At 39.3% G+C, this 22,805-nt stretch overlaps 1 protein-coding gene across 1 annotated transcript; it reads right to left on the bottom strand.

Moving 5' to 3' along the window:
- Positions 1 to 1,777: 1,777 nt before the first annotated feature.
- On the bottom strand, positions 1,778 to 22,703 carry LOC136882084 (transmembrane protein 138). The gene is made up of 4 exons (XM_067154594.2): positions 22,464 to 22,703; positions 18,809 to 18,881; positions 10,413 to 10,587; positions 1,778 to 2,542 (listed from the first exon to the last, which is right to left on the bottom strand). The coding sequence occupies exons 1-4, from the start codon at positions 22,589 to 22,591 to the stop codon at positions 2,439 to 2,441; spliced, it is 480 nt and encodes a 159-aa protein (XP_067010695.1). The 5' UTR covers positions 22,592 to 22,703; the 3' UTR covers positions 1,778 to 2,438.
- Between the last annotated feature and the right edge of the window lie 102 nt (positions 22,704 to 22,805).

Below are 22,805 nucleotides of genomic sequence, written 5' to 3'. Positions count from 1 at the left end.
ATTTTTCTTTCTAGATATCCTTTACATCGTCCACACGGATTGATATGACAAATTCTTTGCTTCAACACCGGGATATCCGTTGGTTTTATGCAACAGCATTGTGCTTCTTACAGAGGATTGTATTCACATATTCATAATTTTATGTGTAGTGCACACTTCATATTTTATATTAATTTACTGGACTAACGAAGAGACAATGTTATTAAATTATTTGCCTCAACAAGGTATCTCTTAAAGATGCTCAGATATTCCTTAATTTTAACACAGCAGCGTAGTGTTTTTCTTGGAGGTCTGTATCTATAAATATCATCAGTTTCATGTGCGTGTCCATATTTAATACTTTATTTTTTATATGGACCAATGAGGTGTTAGTGTTGATTTTCACACAGTAGAACTCCGTTTATCCGAAATAAAGGGGGCGTAGCCACTTCGATTGACGCGTTTTTCGGATGACACATGGTAAATATTTTCTGAAGTTATTTGTCGAAATGAAAATGCATAAACTCTGCTAAGCAAAGGTGCATACTGTATGTTAACATTGAAATGTTTACATAATATCGCTCATTGTATAAAATCAGTGATTTTCTTCTAAATTTTCTTGGTGCAGCTATGTTGCACCACCGTTTAATCAACAATACATCAGCTGGTGTACATTCATTGCTTTGTTCAACAAAGCGCATAGCAATTTTAAATTATGAAACAATTTGTTGTTACTTCTGAAATGTATACAGTAATTTTATTACAGTACTGTAATTAAAGCATGTGGTACTGTATTTTAATAAAAATTCAAAATCAATCTTATCTCCAATTCATTAAATAATCATCTGCTGTAACTCGATTCTCAGAACTGCTATTGTCAAGGTCGGAGTCATCTGCATAATCTTCGCGACGAATAACACAGTAATAATAATGATAATAATAATAATACAGTAATAATAATTCCTACTTGTTCAAGAAAAAATGTATCATGGAACGAACTAGAGGGTAAGAAACTGTTTTGTTTTATGCTATGCATGCATTCTGACATAATTCATAATATAAAAATAGGGTTTGCCTAGTAGCTCTCGGCACATATAGCAAGAGAATTACTAATATTGATGGCTAATAACGAGAGGGTAAAAACAAAATATAAAAATACAATTTTGTCAGAGCATTTTGGTTAAGCAGGGTTCTCCTGTATTAATAATTCTTCATCAAGAGTGAAGATCCATACATAGACTACACATAGTACTGAATGATTCCACTGTATATGTGTTCCTTTTGACTAAGTGTGTTTATAACATTTGAAGATTCGTGGTCCTAGTTGACCTTTTAATATCACATTTTATTTCAACTTCAAGACTGCAATGTCCTTCTTAGCTTCCCTCTCGCCCGTGATGACCTTCTAACCGGTGCGCTATTGCCAGCTATGTGACGTTAGCTTTGAGGTCTTTAAATGAAGGACCACTGAATGGAGAGGCACTCGAATATTTCAAGGACTGTGTTACAAACAGAAGGTAAAACAGAATCATTGCCACTATAGTCATGATTACGACTTTCTTTCTTCACTGGCAAGCCAAAGAACCTATATTGTGTAGAAATTCTGTTCTGTGTTGAATCCTTTGTAGTCCAATTTTATTGCTACTCCCATCCCCTGTAGGTTCAATTTAAAATCAGATGAATATGAGATAAAATACAAAGATATTTATTTTCTATGATTTACATAATGAAAGTAACTCAGTAAAAAATTTTATATTTAGGGTCTGATGACCTAAATGTTAGGCCCCTTTAAACAACAAGCATAATCATCATCATCATCACCAAATTTTATATTGTCCATCAGGCAACAACACTCGTAGCAGTATTCTTTCAACGGTGGTACTTTTTAACGAACTTGCTGGGATGGAATGAATGTTGGGTTCCTTGGACAGGCTCCATGGAAAAATGCCATTTCCTTACTACCCTCCGCCTTTCCTATCTGAACGTATCGTCCAGCCCTTTGTTTTCTTGTCTTATCGGGCATTGTTGATGTGTGGTTTCCCGTTGAGATTGAAAATCAAAATCACTTTAACATAACTGCTCGTAAATATCGCAAGCAGGCCCAGGCTGCGCAGAACTTAAACATTATTTGCAGTACTGCTATGCGCCTTCTCGAATGCCGAGCATTCCAAGTTCCGTTCATCATTGCTTTCACTTCTTTGTGCTAGGCTCCTGTCTAACTCTTTGGGACAACTCCCAGTGAGTGTAGTGTAATCTACCACACACTTTCACAACATCAAGTGTGAAAAGGGGTCACTGACTTTGGCTCCAAACTTCTTCAATCCCGAGATCCTTATTTTTATAGACGGATGAAGCCTGAACCAAAGTCCTCTGAATCCATTGATTCACAACAAAATTTCACTCTCTTCCATGCAGAAGATTATTACTCCACAGATTTGAACTATTCTCTCTGTCGAACATCAAGTCTCATTCTCCTCGGATACATCGTCAAAGTCTTCGTAGAATCTCGGATCACTTATCCTCAGTATGGTTCTCTTAAAGGTGTAGTAATGCAGACCAGAAACTGGAATAAGAGAGACAGGCATTTTGTGAGCAACAGAGCGCAACTGAAAAAGAATGTTGAAGGTAAAATCCCATGCAAATTAATTGGAACAAGGTTCCTATTCTTATAATTTTTCCGACAGTTGCCTTATTCTTAGATCCTATGCACTATTTGTTGGCTGAATAGTAATTAAAAGGATGCTCGCAAGAAAGGGGTAACCAACAAATTTTTAAAAAGATGTGCTATGTGCTGCCATCTTTTGCAGAAGGTTCAAACTATCTTCTGTGAGTTGGGTTAACATGAGGGAATCCTGTGTGATGAGATACAAATGCCATTTTATTTAGACTAATTTTGTTATTGTAAAATGGGGCTAACAGATCTTTACGCAGGAGGCTGTAATAATGGTGTTGCTGTATACGTAGGCTAGCAAACCTTATTTCTATGTATAATAGTGGCTGTGGGTGAGAAGTTTTTTTATATATATATACTATTACTACCCATTCACTCCAGTATTTTAATGAAAGCTCTCATTTCATTTCATTTCATTTGATACTGAAATGTGTGACTAAACATTCCATAACAAGATATACTCGGAACTCGCTCTCTGGATTGTGTTGGCTATCCTCAATGTTTATTATCAAAACAAAAATGGCTTCGTCAGATGGTAGTATTGCAAAAGGAGATGGAAATAATGTTAATTTTTATGTGGGCAATTACAGGAAATGTAAAAGAAGTGCTAAGTAGTAAAAATGGCAAGTGAGCACTCAATGTTTGCCAGAAAAAGTAACCAAGAGAATGGTGTCTGTAAATAAGCAAAGAGTACTAATTAGTAAAGTTTCAAGCTTACTATTAAAAAAAAGAAAAAGATGAATCATTTAATTTTTTTTTTAAATATTCATGTTTTATTGTTGAGGAATATCACTGTGTTGACATTAACAAAAGGAACAGTGTTGGTGGTCGACCATCACTTGCTCAGAGAATTAGAGTAGGCGAAGCTTTATCTGACCCTGTAATAATTAAGAGGGGAATTCCTCAAGGCAGTATTATTGGACCTTTATGTTTTCTTATATATATCAATGATATGTGTAAAGAAGTGGAATCAGAGATAAGGCTGTTTGCAGATGATGTTATTCTGTACAGAGTAATAAATAAGTTACAAGATTGTGAGCGGCTGCAGGGTGACGTTGATAGTGTTGTGAGGTGGACAGTGGACAATGATATGATGATAAACGGGGTTAAAAGTCAAGTTGTGAGTTTCACAAGTAGGAAAAGTCCTCTCAGTTTTAATTACTGCGTTGATGGGGTGAAAGTTCCTTTTGGGGATCATTGTAAGTACCTAGGTGTTAATATAAGAAAAGACCTTCATTGGGGTAATCACATAAATATGATTGCTAATAAAGGGTACAGATCTCTGCACATGGTTATGAGGGTATTTAGGGGTAGTAGTAAGGATGTAAAGGAGAGGGCATATGTCTCTGGTAAGACCCCAACTCTTGGCACAGGCCAGAGTAAAGTGTTTTTGCTAGTGGCTTTATGTCGCACCGACACAGATAGGTCTTATCGCGACGATGGGATAGGAAAGGCCTAGGAGTTGGAAGGAAGCGGCCGTGGCCTTAATTAAGGTACAGCCCCAGCATTTGCCTGGTGTGAAAATGGGAAACCACGGAAAACCATCTTCAGGGCTGCCGACAGTGGGATTCAAACCCCCTATCTCCCGGATGCAAGCTCACAGCCGCACGCCTCTACGCGCACGGCCAACTCGCCCGGTAGAGTAAAGTGTAGCTTCCACCAAAGTCTCGGTCAACATCCATGGCTGTGACAATATGGAAGTTGCTGGGGTATGGGTAGTGCTGAGTAATGACATTCAGAGCATGACTAGGGCATCTGAGTGTTATGAAAGGTGCTGCTCATAGGGTCAGTCATGCTGCAATAGTACTTTCTGATCCAGTGAGGAAAGCAATGGAAAACTACCTCACTCCTCATCTTGCCTAGTACGCCTCATTTTGGTGCTGCCATTGGTTTTTGGGGTTTCCTTATAACCGCATAACCTTTGGTGGTGCTATTTGAGGATCCAACCAGCCTCTGGGCTGATGACGTAACAGACAGACAGAAGACCCCAACTAGAGTATGGTTCCAGTGTATGGGACCCTTACCAGGATTACTTGATTCAAGAACTGGAAAAAATCCAAAGAAAAGCAGCTCGATTTGTTCTGAGTGATTTCCCACAAAAGAGTAGCGTTACAAAAATGTTGCAAAGTTTGGGCTGGGAAGATTTGGGAGAAAGGAAACGAGCTGCTCGATTAAATGGTATGTTACAAGTAACTATTCTCATTTTGGTTCCGTATTGAAGTTGACGTATGTCTCAAGTATTATTACAATATTATAAGTCCACCTGTTCAATACAATACAATATGATCCACTATTTCATATGGTCAAATATTTTTTATACATAATACATAAAAGTCAAAGGTACATGTTTCACCCTCCTTACGGGCATCATCAGCCTATATCAATCTTAAAATAATACATATACTTATAAATTATAGGTTAAAATGTTGAAAAATGGTTTCGTAAAACATTATACAATAATCACAGCAATAGAACCAGCTTTTGGGTGGTTAGGCCGTGTGCATAAAGCAGAGTTTCGTCCAGACGTGCCATTTGGACTCATCAGCTGGAATGGCACGCCCCTCCAGGACTCTGCTTAGCAAACTTGATTTGCTAACTCGGCGGGGCCACACAGTTTGGTCTGCCACTGCTAAGCAGAGTCCTGGAGGGGCGTGCCATTCCAGCTGATGAGTCCAAATGGCACGTCTGGACGAAACTCTGCTTTATGCACACGGCCTAACCACCCAAAAGCTGGTTCTATTGCTGTGATTATAAGATCTGCGGCTGTGAAAGCCTTTTTTGATGTTGTATCTCCAATGGGGGAGCGTTTTTTGAACGGAGAAATCTTTTCTCCTTTAGCAGGTTAGCAAACTTGATTTGCTAACTCGGCGGGGCCACACAGTTTGGTCTGCCACTGCTAAGCAGAGTCCTGGAGGGGCGTGCCATTCCAGCTGATGAGTCCAAATGGCACGTCTGGACGAAACTCTGCTTTATGCACACGGCCTAACCACCCAAAAGCTGGTTCTATTGCTGTGATTATAAGATCTGCGGCTGTGAAAGCCTTTTTTGATATTATACAATAACATCTAAAACAACGATAATGCACCAAAGTATGTTAAAAGAGAGTGAAATTAACAGTTTTGAAGATTAAAACGTGATTAAACATGAAATTTTGAGAGTCTAAAACTAAAATGGATCCATATTTTTATAATATCATTAAGACTGTGAAGGCCTTGAGTATAAATACAATCATCAAAGGGGGATGTTTCTTCAATTCCCAAGTTGAATCCAAGGTGGTAAAATCACTTTCAGTTATTTAAAACGGAAGTGTGAATGTAATAAACAAGTTTAAAATGTATATGATTGGGAGATCTGAAAGTCGAGAAGAAAATGGAACTTCTGTAGAGGCGTTGCTTGTGATAAAACGTATGTCAAAGCTAGCGGAGTTCGGAAATCCTGAACATTTCTTCCAACAAATGTTTCAAACGGAATTATATATCAACTTGACTATCTTTTAGATCCATTCGACTACCATAATTTCCGAACTCCGCTAGCTTTGACATACGTTTTATCACAAGCAACGCCTCTACAGAAGTTCCATTTTCTTCTCGACTTTCAGATCTCCCAATCATATACATTTTAAACTTGTTTATTACATTCACACTTCCGTTTTAAATAACTGAAAGTGATTTTACCACCTTGGATTCAACTTGGGAATTGAAGAAACATCCCCCTTTGATGATTGTATTTATACTCAAGGCCTTCACAGTCTTAATGATATTATAAAAATATGGATCCATTTTAGTTTTAGACTCTCAAAATTTCATGTTTAATCACGTTTTAATCTTCAAAACTGTTAATTTCACTCTCTTTTAACATACTTTGGTGCATTATCGTTGTTTTAGATGTTATTGTATAATGTTTTACGAAACCATTTTTCAACATTTTAACCTATAATTTATAAGTATATGTATTATTTTAAGATTGATATAGGCTGATGATGCCCGTAAGGAGGGTGAAACATGTACCTTTGACTTTTATGTATTATGTATAAAAAATATTTGACCATATGAAATAGTGGATCATATTGTATTGTATTGAACAGGTGGACTTATAATATTGTAATAATACTTGAGACATAAATGGTATGTTCCGAGCTGTCAGTGGAGAGATGGCGTGGGAGGATATCAGTAGACGAATAAGTTTGAGTGGTGTCTTTAAAAGTAGGAAAGTTGGAATTCAAGAAGACAAATTGAGGCAAATATTCATTTACATGAAGGGGAGTTAGGGATTGGAATAACTTACCAAGGGAAATGTTCAATAATTTTCCAATTTCTTTGCGATCATTTAAGAAAAGGCTAGGAAAACAACAGATAGGGAATCTGCCACCTGGGCGACTGCCCTAAATGCAGATCAGTAGTGAGTGATTGATTGATTGCTGGTACTGAACTGCCACAACAGTACAGTGGTACAAGGCCAATAAAGCCAGCAAAGCTTACGGACTTTCTTGAACTACTTGAACATGTCCTTCCAAGATATCACCAGTATTACAGAGAACTGACAGCTGACAATGACCAAGAAGAGGCTGAGGAATCATTCTCCACTGAATTAGACTGATGTATATTCTATGAGGAAAAGTGATGTCATATCCCAGAATAATTTTGCTGCATCTTTTATATCTAGTTTTCTTTATATAAAACACCTTTTTTTTTTGTATTGTATGATCATAAAATAAAGGTTGGTTACAAATCAAAGGTAAACTATTATCTACAGCTAGCTCAATGCAGAAGTCAATTTCTTGTTTTTTATAATTATCCCTATTTTTCCAGGCACACTTCATTTTTAAAACAGTTCTATTATAATTATGGTATAAATAATTTAAAGGTACCACAATGAGATAAAATAATTAAAAGAATATTATTTTTATGTTATAGTTTTTTTTCTCTTGAAATTTTTTGCAAAAGTTGATTTATCACTGTTCTGACAAAATGTTAGTTAGCCCGTTGTGGCGAGCACCCATTCAATTCCTCCATGTCACAACTGTTTTAGGCACTGCTTTAGATCTGAGAAAAGTATTTAAAGGAACTCTTTGAATTGTTGTAATTCAGCAATCACCAAACGGACTCGCACTAAGTATCAAGATAGGCCTCATGTTCTCACATGCGTTATGAACTGATCAATTCCTCTTTTCAGTTTAGATCTCTACTGCAAGCTCTTTCCTATCTAGTGTGAATACAACAAGACATCGATATTAGTCCAAAGTGTTCCCACGACTGTTAATATTTCTCTTCTATGCCTGGATTTTAAACAGTTTTGTTACTTAACTGCAAATAATAGTGGCTACTATTGAATTGTTCAGCAACACAAACAGTGAGGCTCAATTTTGCCCAGGTACAGGGGAAACTTTATCAGGAAAAATAAAACGTCAAGTGATGACTGCTTTCTCCGCAGAAAAGGCACGCTCACCAGGGTGACAGAGAACGTGAGTTACGTTTTATGTGCTAGAAATGTCTTGTGTGGGCATGCAGTCACCGGGGTTCAAGAAAGATTTTCTACCATCTTTACGAAACCAAGCCTGGTGTTCAGCTTGCAAAACTTGTATTAAGAGAAGATCCCCCTCGAAAACAGTCTGAGTACCATGATTTAATGTTGTTCTGAAAGGAATAAGTTTAATTTGTATTGTAAAGGAGGAATTATGCCTTTGCTGGTGAGATGTAGTGTTTACAGTGCACTATGTCTTCTGGTATGGGCTATATCAAATTTGTTACTTTCATTGACCTGTCTCAATCTCATCCTTGGCTTTGATAATATGAAAGTGACTGAGGTATGAGTGATGCTAGTAATACCATTGCTTATGCAGCTAGTCCCTGTTATGAATGGTGTGGAAATATCGCTCATAGGGTCGGTTGGTGCATGCATTTCAGTGGGCTTGGCAGACTAATATGTAATAGCAGCGGCTGGCTCGGTGAGGAAAGCAACGGGAAACTACCTCACTCCTCATTTCCCTAGTATGCCTCTTCAGTGACGCCTAGGCTATTTATGACAGCCTGTTGGCGGAGCTGCAGGGGATCAAACCAGCCTTCGGGCTGAATACCCAACATACAACATACAAAGGAGGAATCCTCCTAAAAGTATCATAAGATGTTTCATGTATAAAAAGGCCGGTCAATGGCATGACGAAAAGTTACCATTAACAATTTTGACAATACACAAATTTTAACCTAATTAGCTGAAGAAGAGAATGAACATATTCTTGAAACATGTACAGGTAAACCCTGTTATACGCAGATTCATTATCCGCGATTTTGCATATACACGATTTTGGTTTTAGTGAGTCGAATGACGAACATACCATCAAGATTTTCTCACTACAGTTTAATATTAAGATGGCGATTTATATTATTAAAGCCACATGAACTGACGTTACTCCAAAATGTATGATGGTGGATGGAGGAAACTCTATCCCGATGCTGTGTCGCTGCTAGATGATGAAGTGATCACCGACGTCACCGGTGCGATGAGAGAAATTGCGGACATAACACGGCAGATTGAACTCACCGATGTCGATGAAGAGAATGTGTGTGATCTCATAAACTCTCATTCCGAAGATCTGAGAAACAAAGATTTGATCATTTTGAGTGAGAATAGTAATAAAGAAGAAACAGAAGTCGAGGAAGTTCAGCCTCTTAGAAAGCTGACAACAAAGAAAATGGTCGAGGCCGTCAGAATGATCGACGCTGCAATGGCAACTTTCAAAGAACATGATCCTGAAGAAGTAAACAGTGCGATAGTGAAGAGAGAAGTTGAACATTGTCTTAACTTTTACAAGGAGCTGTATAATCAACTGGCAAAGAAGACTACGCAGTCAACAATTAAACATTTCTTTGCAAAACAATGTGGCACTTAAATGTCAGGTGCCTGGCGAGATCACTTTAGCTACAAAAGATCTGCACGAAAGGCTACGCGTGACGGAAACTGAACTGACTACAGCATTATCAGATTCTTCCGATGTATGTGATCCAGTGCCTATTCAGGGTATGAGGATGGACTTAATGAAATTATTTTTGTTTATTATTGTTTATTTTTAAGTGTATAAATTTTGCATTAAAATGCGTTTCAGAAATATTATAATGTATATTTTTTGTAAAAATACTAAGAACCACTGCTATTTTAAACTTAATATGTGAGTAAACGGAAACCTAACCCTATAATGTACATATAAAATGACTCTCAATTTACGCGAATTTGGTATGTGCGGCAATTCCGTGGAACATAACTATCGCATATAACGAGTTCTACCTGTACTAGATATAATGTGCACATAGTATTGACTAGGCAGATCATCCATCTCTCTATTTGCTGAAAAGTTACCTGTACAGAGGTTTCCAGATGATGGCACAACTTTTCAGCAAGATTTGGTTCCTTGCCACGTTTCGAAAGTGATGATATTCTTCAGTAATACCAATATTCATGATCTTAAGGGCCCAGGAAACAGTCCTGACATTAATCCTCTAGAAAACATGTACGCCATTTGCAAAACTTGACAGTTTGACAAAAACAAAATTCTTAAAAATATGTACTCAAAGCTTATGGAATCTACGTCAAATTGTGTAATGGATCATACAAAACAGAAAGGAGGACATATTAAGAAAACCCACAGGTTTATCTTCTTAACATTCCCACTTATGTGGGGTTGCTAATAAGTGCACAAAAACAAACTTCTAGTCGTGTTCCAATTAACTGACACGGGACTGTACTTGCCACTAACGGATATAGTACTCACAAGTCCTCTGGATAGAGTACATCACCAGTAAAGGGTAGTCGAGACGAAATGCTTCGGAATCGTCCCAACGAACAATGAGTGTCCAGGCGTTGTGTGCAATAGTCAGTGCCACATACACTATGGAAGTAACAAGCGTACAGCGAAAACGGCCGTATAACAGTTCGGAAAGGCCAGCCTGTTGAGCAAAGAGAGAGAACATAAAAAATTACATATCAAATGAGAGCAGCAACTCTATGATAAAAATCTAAAAAGAATTAAGTCCACCTATTCAATCGTAGGCCGCTACTCGTTTCCGAGAATACGTTTTTCTCCTGCAATTCCTCTTAAAGTCTGTTGGCTCTGTGGAGATGTTGCTGATGACTGATCAAGCCAATTTTCACATGAAACATGTGGCAACACAGGTCACATCTAAAGGTGGGCGGAGGATGCGGTTGGATCTGACGTAGTTTCTGTTTTTCATACGTTTCAATTTCTTGTCTGCGACGTGCATGAGCAAACAGTGAGACACCTTCTGCAGTAGCTTTGGGCCAAAGAACATGGTTTTGAGCAGTTGTTGCCCAGGTGTTAGCATTTATGTTGGTGCCATTCATAGTCTTCTTAAGCTGGTCTTCATAGCATTTCAAAGGAGCACCTTGAGGCCTTTTGCCACGACCAAACTCACCGTAGAGAAGAAGTTGCAACTGAGTTGCAACCTGTAGTTAAAATACTACCAAGGTAGGTGAATTAGTCTACCTGTTCAAGAGGTGTTCCCGCTATGGTGACATTTAGTTCAAGGACGGTACCTGGTGCTGGCTGTGCAAATACTTTAGTCTAATGGGTGTTGATGGTCAGACCAAATCGTTCATAAGCTTCCTTAAAACAGTTGATGGATATTTGAAGCTCCTCAGGTGTAGGGTCTGTCTAAAAAGTTGCATAGTAGGATATGTTTTGACCTTGCCTAGAGGTCATCTTCAGCTTAAAATAACACATGGTTGAAAAAACAGCAACACATAAAAAACTTAAATGACACATAATACAATCAGCAATTGCAATAAAAATCCATGTTTAGAAATGTTCATTGCTTTAATCTTGTTGTAAGATGAATCTAGTGGGGTCCAACCATGTTTTCCACAACTATTTATTGGCTGGAGGAATATTTCAAAATGATGAAGACTGTCAAATGCTATCTGTCTGTCACGCTTCTGGAACTGAGTGAAGTTCTGAGACCTGTAAATGTCCTCACGGAAAATAAAAGTGTGACCAGGATCTAAAAGTGAAACCAATAAAAAGCCGAGTGTGAGAACGAAAAAGTATGAGGTTGAAATAATTATTTATTATTACGGTATTATGTATTTATTTAGTGTATGGCAACACATTGGAATATACAACAATATATAAATCATATACTAAAATAACTATGGCCATATGACTATTAGACATGAAACAGAGTATACAATGACAGTGTATGCACTTATATAGTGAAAGTCAATTTGTCTATCCAGTTAACAGCATCTGGAGTCAACGATAGAAAGTCCTTCAGATCTCCCGAGTATGACATACATTTAAGAAACATCATGAAGGCATTGGTCGTTTGTGTTGATTTTCAAGATATGGAACAATGCCATGTAGATATGTAAACAATCAAAGTTTCAGACCCATTGGATTGTTGCTACAGGTCTCCCAACGTGAGTGGTCACGGAGGAATCAAATCCAGTATACGGACTCTGGTGTAGCGTAGTTGACTTGCAGTCTGTGCGGTGAAGTGTTCCCCGTCAAACATGCCTCGTCGACAGAGAAGAGCATGCTATCAACAACTGTCGCCGTTTGAGAGGGCTTGGATAATTGGGCTGTGTGAGGCTGGATTATCGCTAAGGACTGTCGCTGTACGTGTTGGCCGACAGGCATCTACGGTACGTGTATGGCAGCAGTGGTCAAATGAAGGTACCCACACTCGTAGACCTGGCACAGGCTCAGTGCAACAGACAACTGTGAGAGAGAATCGCCGCATCATTCGGACGGCCCGGATGGAACCCCATGCAACAGCAGCGCAAATTCAAGCAGCTGTGGCACCCCACGTTACACAACAAACAGTTGGTAATCGCCTGCGTGCAGCTGGCTTACGAGCCCGTGTCCCTGCAGAAGGTGTTCCATTGACCCCACAACAGCGACGTGTAAGGCTGGCCTGGTGTCAAGAAAGATCGATGTGGGTCTACGAATGGCATAGGGTCGTCTTTAGTGATGAAAAGCGCATCTGTCTTGCCTGCAATGATCGCCGGAATCGTGTGCGTCGACGTACCGGGGAGAGGGGCCGCCCAGATCTTATTTAAAGACAGACACTGATCCCATACATCTCTCGAGCATGTCCTGAGCCAATATAAGGCTATGAGTGCTGGATAGGAACATTTCTTGCCATTGATTACAGTAGTAATGGACATATTACAAGAGCTCAGCAAGGCTGAAAGGGGCATGATTATCAATGCTCACCGAATTGATCATTCCATCCATGCAATTTCTGGCAAGTTTGAGATACCATATTTAATCCAACATCAGTCGAACTTTGTAACGTCACGTCATCGGTCGAGGTGTTAGCGCGGCGCTCACGCTAATGAAAAAGAAGTTTCCGCCTTTCTTATGTATATCAATCGGAAATTATCTTGATAGGAAGTTTCTATTCTTTTGTCACCTTATGGAGCACTTTAATTTATTTTTATCACATTTGGCCTCAAACCCCAAAGTAACGTAAGTCATAATGCCTTATTATACAAATGAACGACGAGTGCTGTAATAAATGATGAAAATTATTATTTTAAATTTAGAGAATCTATTCACAAATGATATCAAACAATATAATATACAAAACAATGTACAATATGCCAATGAGAGAACAAAATTATTGCATTATGTACAGTTCATCCATATTCTGAATATTGTCTTTGGTATCTTGCAGCTTCATTCACTGCTGCTGACATCCCTGGCTTCCTTCTCACCATAGCACTGATGACATGGTTATTGTATGCTCTCCACAAATTGAAGCCTGACAAGAAATGCACCGAACCATGGAGAAATGATACTTTTTTTTCGGGCAAAAGCTACATCTCACCCTCTCTTTGTTGAGGAGTACACTTTGTTTCTGGATATTGGAGGTATTTCCTTATTCAAATCTTCAGGTCGCTCTGAACTCCTTCCTTTGAAAGACTTGCCACCATATATGATTGCTTGTGAGACCCAATGCCAGACTTTTCAAAAATTTTCTTCGTTCCATTTTACTGTTAGTGTCACAAAAGAGCACTACTTGACCATTGATGGCACCAACATCTAAAAGTGTAAAAAAAAAAAAAAAAAAAAAAAAAAATCTGAGTGGCCAATGACAACATACTCTGGCAACAGTGTACTGTGATTTCATCTTATCAGCGACATCTACACCTCCTTTCGTGAGGTTGTACAATGTCACCATTGTTGGCTTCTCTTTGTCGCCAGTAGTTGGATCAATTTCATCTGAGTCGTGCATACTTGAAACCAGAACAACGTTTCGGCTCTTTTTGGGAACATACGAAACAACTGTACAATCTTCTCGGAAGGCAAACAGGCTGCTATTTAGAGTCCATTGCTTCGTATTTACAAGTTCCGGTGGCAGTTCCACCTTATTCTTTTTTAGAGTCCCAATTACTGTCAGGTTATATTGGTGTAGAAGTTCATGTGTAAGCAAAATAGACGAAAACCAATTGTCCATTGTAACATTTCTTCCTGACCCTTTGATTGGTTCAATAAGTCTCTTGACAATAGTACTGGGTCTGGTATCCAACATGTAAGGCCCGGAAGGCTGTCCGGTCACATAAATCTCCATATTCGATGTATAAAACATCCCTGAATCTGCCAGAGAAAATATCTTTATGCCATATTTGGCCGGCCTCCTTGGCATGAACTGTCTAAATGCACATCCACCACGAAATGATTCAAGCATTTCATAAACTGTTGCATATTCAGAAATGCTGTAGATGTTCACACATCTTGCTGTGAAACCTTCAAACACATTTCTGATCGGGGCTAGTCTATCAAGTGCTTTCCTTGTCAACTTCGTCCATGCATCATCAAAACGAAGACCTAGCAACAGTAACAGAAATCTTCGGTAACGCACTGTAATGGAAAATTCTAAATGGAAAATTCTAAATTCCCATGGAGGGAATTAGATATTTTTCACCAACAGAGCATGTCAAAAATGTCAAAAACATATCAGATGTGAGGCTTTTCAGACGTTTGCAGTATTAACCAGTATTTCGTCTTAGGTCTGACCAACGAGCTAGAATAACATAGAGGGGCTGTAAGCCTGTCATCAGCGCTCCCTGCTTGAAGCAAGTTGATAAGGGGCAGCCATGTTAACGGTTGTCAAAACAAAGCGAATTGGCGCGAGAGCATATGTTGAGGTGACAGTGAGATCGTGCATGCCAATTTAATTCCCTAAGTTTTAAGAAGTGGAAACATAGATTCTCGCTTTCAGGAATGCCAGCCGTAAGCTCAGCGTATGGTTGTACTAATCGGAGTAATAAAACCAAGGATATATCGTACTTTAAGTAAGTATTACTGAATTATAGCCGAGATACCTTTTTTTCTAATTTCTGTTTGTAATTAAATCCATTTTATTGTTTACTTAGCGAAAGTACGGATAGCCACGGTAATTATTTGTCGAATTTTGTTTCAGATTTCTTTTAAAGAACAAGGAATTAACCGAACAATGCGTTGTGAGGGCGAAAAGAGATAAATGGTATCCCACTCAATTCAGTTGCTTATGCTCCGTACATTTCCAGCCGTATTTAATTTTCATTCACATTTACAAATAAAGGAAATGGAACGCCCACCACCAAGAAAACGTAACCACAAAAAACACTTATTTCGTTCAAACGTACACCAAGTATGATAAATACAGCATTTTACTGCTGTTTTTGAAATGTATACAGTTTTTATTATAGATGTCTGTTGCCTTGGTATTTAAAACTATGCCACACTTCATAATGGACAACTTTCAAGCTTACCTTTCAGCTAGAAATCCCAGTATGATATGGTAATTGGGGAAACATGATATCCCCCCCTACATTATAATAAATAATTACACTAAACGATTATTGTGGTAAAGTATTCATTGGCCGCCTCTGTGGTGCACTGGTTAGCGTGAGCAGCTGCCACCCCTGGAAGCCCGGGTTCGATTCCCAGCTCCGCCACGAAATTTGAAAAGGAGCACGAGGGCTGTAACGGGATTCTATCAGCCTGGGGAGGTCAACTGAGTAGAAGTGGGTTCGACTCCCACCTCAGCCATCCTCGAAGTGATTTTCCGTGGTTTCCCACTTTTCCTCCAGGCAAATGCCGGGATGGTACCTAACTTAAGGCCACGGCCGCTTCCTTCGCCCCCCCCCCCCCCCCCCCCACAAGGCCCCTGTTCAGCATAGCAGGTGCAGCCCTCCCTCACAGTTGTATCCCCCGACCCAATGTCTCACGCTCCAGAACACTGTCCTTGAGGTGGTAGAGGTGGGGTCCGTCACTGAGTCCGTGGGAAAAACCAACTCGTGAGGGTAAACAGATTAAGAAAGGAACACAGTACTCATGAGGATGCAATAATTTTAAAAATATGAACAGAATGAGGTTGTAACCTATTGTAGGTCCCTATGATTTTAAGGTTTCCTGTCATAAATATTTATGTCCATCGTTTTTATTCTAATTTACGTTTAACCACAACAGCAAAGCAGGGTAATGCTCTTGTTCCGATTTCGAGGCCTATTCGTATGTCACTGTGCGATGATTTCGAACTACCCTACAATCAAATGATCGTGATGTTGGCCTCGTGCCGCAATATGATGAAGTGGCGGTATTCGCTTTCATGCTTCAAGCTTTCGGCAACGGTCTTTAATTCTCCCCCAGCGATTCTAAAATGCGCATTTTCTACACCTTTCGTCATTTAAAGGCCATGCCCCCTTGCTTGTGTGACAACAGGAAACATGGCGGACGTTCGTTCTATTAGGTTCACCCAGGCAGCGCTTCCGCCTCTCTATGTTATTCTAGCTCGTTGGGTCTGACACTAGACTCATCAGAGTGGGAAGTGTCAGACCCTACCCACTGATGCTGGGGTGTATGCAGGTGAACTTATCAGAAGCCCTTATAAAAACCTCACATCTGATATGTTTGTGACATTTTTAACTCACTGTAAGTCGAAAATATTCTGGAGCAGTCCCATCCTTATCCCATAAATCCCCCACAATCTGGTGTCACGATTTTTGCACACCTGCTAAATACAAGAGACCTAGAACTGCCCTTATTTCATCAGGATTTGTATCTATAACACAGGTTTTCCTGCAGTAGTTACTTCAAATTTTATGAAGACAATCGTTTGTGTACGCTGTAATTTCGTCAATCACTTTGTCAGGGAAAAATATTTTCCATCATCAAGAACAGTGCTAGCGGTGGGGTTTTTTTTTTTTTCCTCCCTTGACACCCAGTGGATGAATAACTATATTTCTGTGCTTCCTACGTACTTGTTGGCGTGCTGCATGAGCATGCCAAACGGTCAGTTGGTCCTTACCGATATACTCCACTCGAAGTTCTGTTATTTCCTGCTCATCCCCGGCAGATTGTTCACTTCCGCTATCATGGTCACTGTTATTTGACCGTTCTGCGCCTGAATCAACTAAATCATCTAACTCTTGAGATTATCAGATTCTTCCAACAGCCACTGGATTACCTCAGCTTCTGAACGATCCATAGTTCCTGATGAATACTACATGTAACTTCACGTGCACAGAAATAGCAAACAATGAACTCAAAACATCTACTCGGAGTCTTCTAATTCAATAATCATGACACAACATTACTTAGAATCCAAACGAACACCATCGGTCCAGGTGTTAGCGCAGCGCTCACGACTTCACAAATAAGCAGTCTAGGTCACTCTGATGACACCTAGGCAGCTGTTGACAGCACTATTCGATTGCTGACATATCACCGGTCAGTTAGATAGCAGCACACGCCAGCAGAACAAAAGAAAAACAAGCAGCAGCCAGTTAAAATCTTTTGTTAGCACTGTGCTCCCCCCTCGACCGATCTTGGGTTAACAGCGAGTGATGCAGTGTTGAAATAGAAACATCAAGGAGTCATAAAAACTTGACCAGACCACAGAAATCAAACTGGCTAGTTTTTGTTAGAAATCGTCTCATAAAACTGGAGGTCCCGTGGTTATGAACACGATATCAACAGTCAGATAACACTGGAGGTCCTGTGCACTCCAGTATTTACAGCCATACACAACCATCGAACTGCTACAGTGTGTAGCATGATTTGTCACTCTGCATGAGGCTCTTTCATTCTTCTAGAGACCAACGGCGACTGTAATCAGTGGTCTGTTCAATTTAGATTTTTTTTTTTTACAACTTGTTTTACATTGCAGGTTATAAATTTCATTTTTTGTCCGTATTGAAGATCTACTTGTGATACAAATTCTTACAATTTTGTTAAATACCACCTATTCAATACAATAAAAACGTAATAAAAACTTACATATTTATTAAGTTGTTGATATGGTACATGTTTCGCTCCTTTTTCATGAGCATCATCAGCCAATTATCATTTACTTAAGGTTATAAAAGATCATGAATCTATTCTATTGGATTAAATTATGCTTGTAAACCTGATTGACAAATCTTATAATATTGTACAAGTCATATAACAATAAAATTATGTCTTTAAGTTAAAACATATTTGTCTAAAATCTATCTAAGTCTTTAATATTTTATTGACGAAACTCATCTGGTGAACATCCTTTAAAATTTTTTTTTTCAAACGTTGAGATCTGGCTAATTGTATTGATTCATTGTTGCTTGGCTTGTATGATTGTCGTTGAAACTTCGTAAAATATATTGACAATTTTCTACATTTGATAATTGTCTATGTTATGAACATTTAACTTGTTCTCGATGTTGCTGGAGTAACATTTGTACAAATTTATTGGCACGTCGCACCGACACAGATAAGTCTTATGGCGACGATGGGACAGGAAAGGACTAGGGGTGGGAAGGAAGCGGCCGTGGCCTTAATTAAGGTACAGCCCCAGCATTTGCCTGGTGTGAAAAGGGGAAACCAGGGAAAACCATCTTCAGGGCTGCCAACAGTGGGATTCAAACCCACTATCTCCCGGATGTAAGCTCTCATCTGCGCGACTCAAACCACACAGCCAACTCACCCGGTGAAATCAAAATTAAGCTCTGAGAACAAATATGACATGTGACAGAAATCTGCCCCTTAGTTATTACCAAACATAACGTTAGTGAGAGGTCTATGCAGTAGCATCATGACTGGCACTATCAGCCCACATAACACCACCAGTCAACACTAAGCTATCCCATATTTACTATTAAGGTACGAAATAGAGAATACATCACCTGGAAAATGAACGTAGAAAAGAAGCTAAGAACAACTAGGATGATGCCAAAGATGAGAAAAAGAACCTGGATTCTGAAACATCAAGGACAAGGATCAGTTAATCAACAGAACATAACAAAAATTAATTACAAGTGATGAAATTCATTTTTCAGTTTCTGTATTGACTATAATGATCAAATGAAGAACAATCTGTATGTTCACCTATTCAATACATTATATGAGGGCAAGTCAATGAGTATCTGCAATTTTGCTCTAATTGTCTTTAGGTTGGCTGTATGGCGTTGTGTGCTCACCAGCCGCTACATGGCACTGTTGTGTACGCCTGTGGTAGTTTTCAGTGTTATCAGATCAGTACAGCTTGCGCTGTTACGACGTAAAGATGGCCGCACCACTCTCTGTTTGCACCAAGGAAGAACAGTGTTCTGGAATCCTTTTTTTGTGGTCTGAGGGTGTACCAGGAGAGGAAATTCATAGACGACTTTCACCACAATACAGGGACAATGTTTTGCCACAGCAGATGCTTCCATTCCATGCTCTGTGGTTCGAAGTGGTGAACCCATGATTCATCTGCAGTGATGATCCGTTTCAGAAATGTTTCAACTTCGTTAGCATGACGGTCCAGTAGGTGCTGACAGATTCTCACACTATTGCACTTCTGCTCTTCATTGATTTGTTTTGGAACCCATCTCGAACAGACTTTGTGAAAGTTAAGCCTGTTATGCATGATTTCATATGCAGAACCATGGCTAATGTGCATATGGTTTGCCATGTCATCAACAGTCACTCGTCTGTTATTCAGGATCATATCAATATTAGCATCAGCTATGGCTGCAGATGGACATCCGGATCTTTCCTCATCCTCCACACTCGTGCAACCCCTTTTGAACTGTTCAATCCACTGGTAAACACTTCACAGTGACAAAACATTGTCCCCTAATTGTGCTGAAAATCTTCTATGAATTTCCACTCCTGGTACACCCTCAGACCACAAAAAATGGATTACGGAACACTGTTCTCCCTTGGTGCAAAAAGAGTGTGGCGCGGCCATCTTTACGTCGCAACAGCGTAAGCTGTAGTGATCTGATAATGCTTAAACCTACCACAGACGTAGACAACGGTGCCATCTAGCGACTGGTGATCACACAACGCCATAGAGCCAACCTAAAGACAATTAGAGCAAAATTGCAGATACTCATTGACACCTATAATTGTAGTACATGTTACATACATTTCCATTTATTTAGGAACAACTTCCTGTACGTACAGGCTGCCATTAAAAACAAGGTAAAACATCAAATTTTATTTATAGGCCTACACTTCCATTAATGAAAGAAAACTCTAAATTGTAGCAAAGATATGGTCTAATAGTATAATTAGTGCGGCATTTCCGTTCTGTAGAGGAGGTGTCTCGGGATCTTGATGGAGCTTCAGAGGACGAGAGTCACAATTTCGGGGATGAGCTTCATTGGAAGTTGGAAGAACTTCCGCGTGGCGACGAAGTGAAGAGGTATGGTACCACGAGCTCCGATCATTATCCCTATTACAGAAGAACCCCACTTAACCGAACTTCGCTTAACCAAAACCCAGCTTAACCGAAATGCTCTTGAAAAATTGTATTTTAATATTTTGTTTTTACCGTCTCGTTCCTAGCCGTCAATATTAGTAATTCTCTTGCTATATGTGCTGAAAGCTACTAGGCAAACCCTATTTTTATATTATGACTTATGCCAGAATGCATGTGTAGCATAAAACAAAACTGTTTCTTACCCTCTAGTTCGTTCCATTATACATTTTTTCTTGAACAAGCAGGAATTATTATTGCTGTATAATTATTACTGTATTATTCGTCATGAAGATTATGCAGATGACTCCGACCTTGACAATAGCAGTTCTGAGAATTGAGTTTCAGTAGATGATGGATTTAATGCAATGGAGGTAAGATTGAATTTTTATTAAAATACAGTAGGCCTACCATACATTTTAATTACAGTACTGAAATGAAATGTCGTATGGCTTTTAGTGCCGGGATATCCCAGGACGGGTTCGGCTCGCCAAGTGCAGGTCTTCACACCCGTAGGCGACCTGCACGTCGTGATGAGGATAAAATTATGAAGACGACACATACACCAGCCCCCGTGCCATTGGAATTAACCAATTAAGGTTAAAATCCCCGACCCGGCCGGGAATCGAACCCGGGACCCTCTGAACCGAAGGCCAGTATGCTGACCGTTCAGCCAACGAGTCGGACATTACGGTACTGTAATAAAATTACTGTATACAGTATTCAGTTCATTAGTAACAAAAATTGTTTTATTATTTCAGATTGCTTTGCGCTTTGCTGAACAAAGCAATGAATCTACACCAGCTGATGTATGGTTGATTAAACGGCGCGACATAGCTGCACTACAGCACTGTACCAAGAAAATTCAGAAGAAATCACTGATTTTATACGAGTAATATTATGTAAATATTTTAATATATAGTATGCACCTTTGCTTAACAGAGTTAATGCATTTTTATTTCGATGTTTAACTTCCGAAAATATTTTCCCTGTGTCATCCAAAAAAGCGTGTCAACCGAAGTGGCTCCGTCCCCTTTATTTTGGATAAATGGGGTTCTACAGTATTTCAATTTCCTGAAGGTGGTGTTCAGATTTGTAGTAAGGGATAGTGGGTTTGTATTTTTTGATCTTTTCTAGACTGACCTCCTCTGGCTGACTGCTATGGTGCTCGAACCTGACAGTTGGATTAAAGATGAATCCCAGAGAACTGTTGTCTTTAAAGGCTATGATGTCTCCGTGTGCCTCCTCATGTACATCGAATCCCTTCTTTCTCAGTTCCTCGGCAATGAAGGATCTCATCTGGTGATGTTGCGTGTTCCTTTAGGAGCTCCCCGCGTCTGCAGAATCCCAGGACATGACCAAGAGTTTCTTTCTCTCCGTGGCAATGCCAGCAGAGGTTGTTGTCCAGGGTCTACCCGCACCGAGCGCACATCAGAAACATTAGCAGTCTTCTTTATAGCCTCTCTCCACTCATTACAAGGCAGTCCAGTATGATCTCACACCCAAGAGGTTGCTGGTGTGTACTGTTTGTAAAGTTGTACTGAATAGGTGGGCACATACATTCTTCTTCTCCTTTTGATAACAAAAGAAACATATATACAAGAACTTCACAGATCAGTTATTTTTCATACTAATCTGTATATGTTATTTTCCCAGTCCACATTTGGTTTGTGAATTAATTACTGAAAATGATTTACGTTCAATGGCTAATGGAGAAAGCATAGCAAAGATCCGGGGGATCATTTTCAGACGCCAAAGTATAATTAGTATTATTTTTTTATTTTGACAATCTGCTTTATGTTACACGAACACATAAGTCTTATGGCGACGATGGGATAGGAAAGGGCTAGGAGTGGGAAGGAAGTGACCGTGGCCTTAATCAAGGTACAGCTCCAGCATTTGCCTAGTGTGAAAACAGGAAACGACGGAAAACCATCATCAGGGCTGCCGACAGTGGGGTTCGAATTTCAGTTCACATTTACGGTTTTTTAAAACAATTAAAATAAAATTGGTTTATACCTGTACACTAGATGACGGCCGTCCTGAAATTTCGTATTGCCAAGACAGATACAAGAGATCTATGTGATACTTACATGTACAGCACTAACAAAATTATAGGATCTTGTGTGACAACATCTGATAAAGTATTGATGAGTATGTCAACGATCATTAGGAGCAAATTAATTGTGAGGATAGTACTATAGCGCGCAAATGTTAGCATTTTGAAATCCTTCTTTATTACACTCCGAATTTCTCACAGAAATAATACATTAACTATAAAAAGCGAACAAAAATAAAATTCTCAGTGTTTCATAGATCACTCCAATGCAACCATTTTGATGCCTTACTTCGTTGCTGTGGCAACCATTGATTGTATGATTATTTACGCCCTCTGGTTAAGAACAGATTCAGACGTCTTTATTTTTAAGCTTGAT

Source organism: Anabrus simplex, chromosome 10 (genome assembly GCF_040414725.1).
Source record: "Anabrus simplex isolate iqAnaSimp1 chromosome 10, ASM4041472v1, whole genome shotgun sequence".
NCBI lineage: Eukaryota > Metazoa > Arthropoda > Insecta > Orthoptera > Tettigoniidae > Anabrus > Anabrus simplex.
The sequence above is the reverse complement of the archived record's forward strand: the minus strand, read 5'-3'. Positions and strand labels throughout refer to the sequence as shown.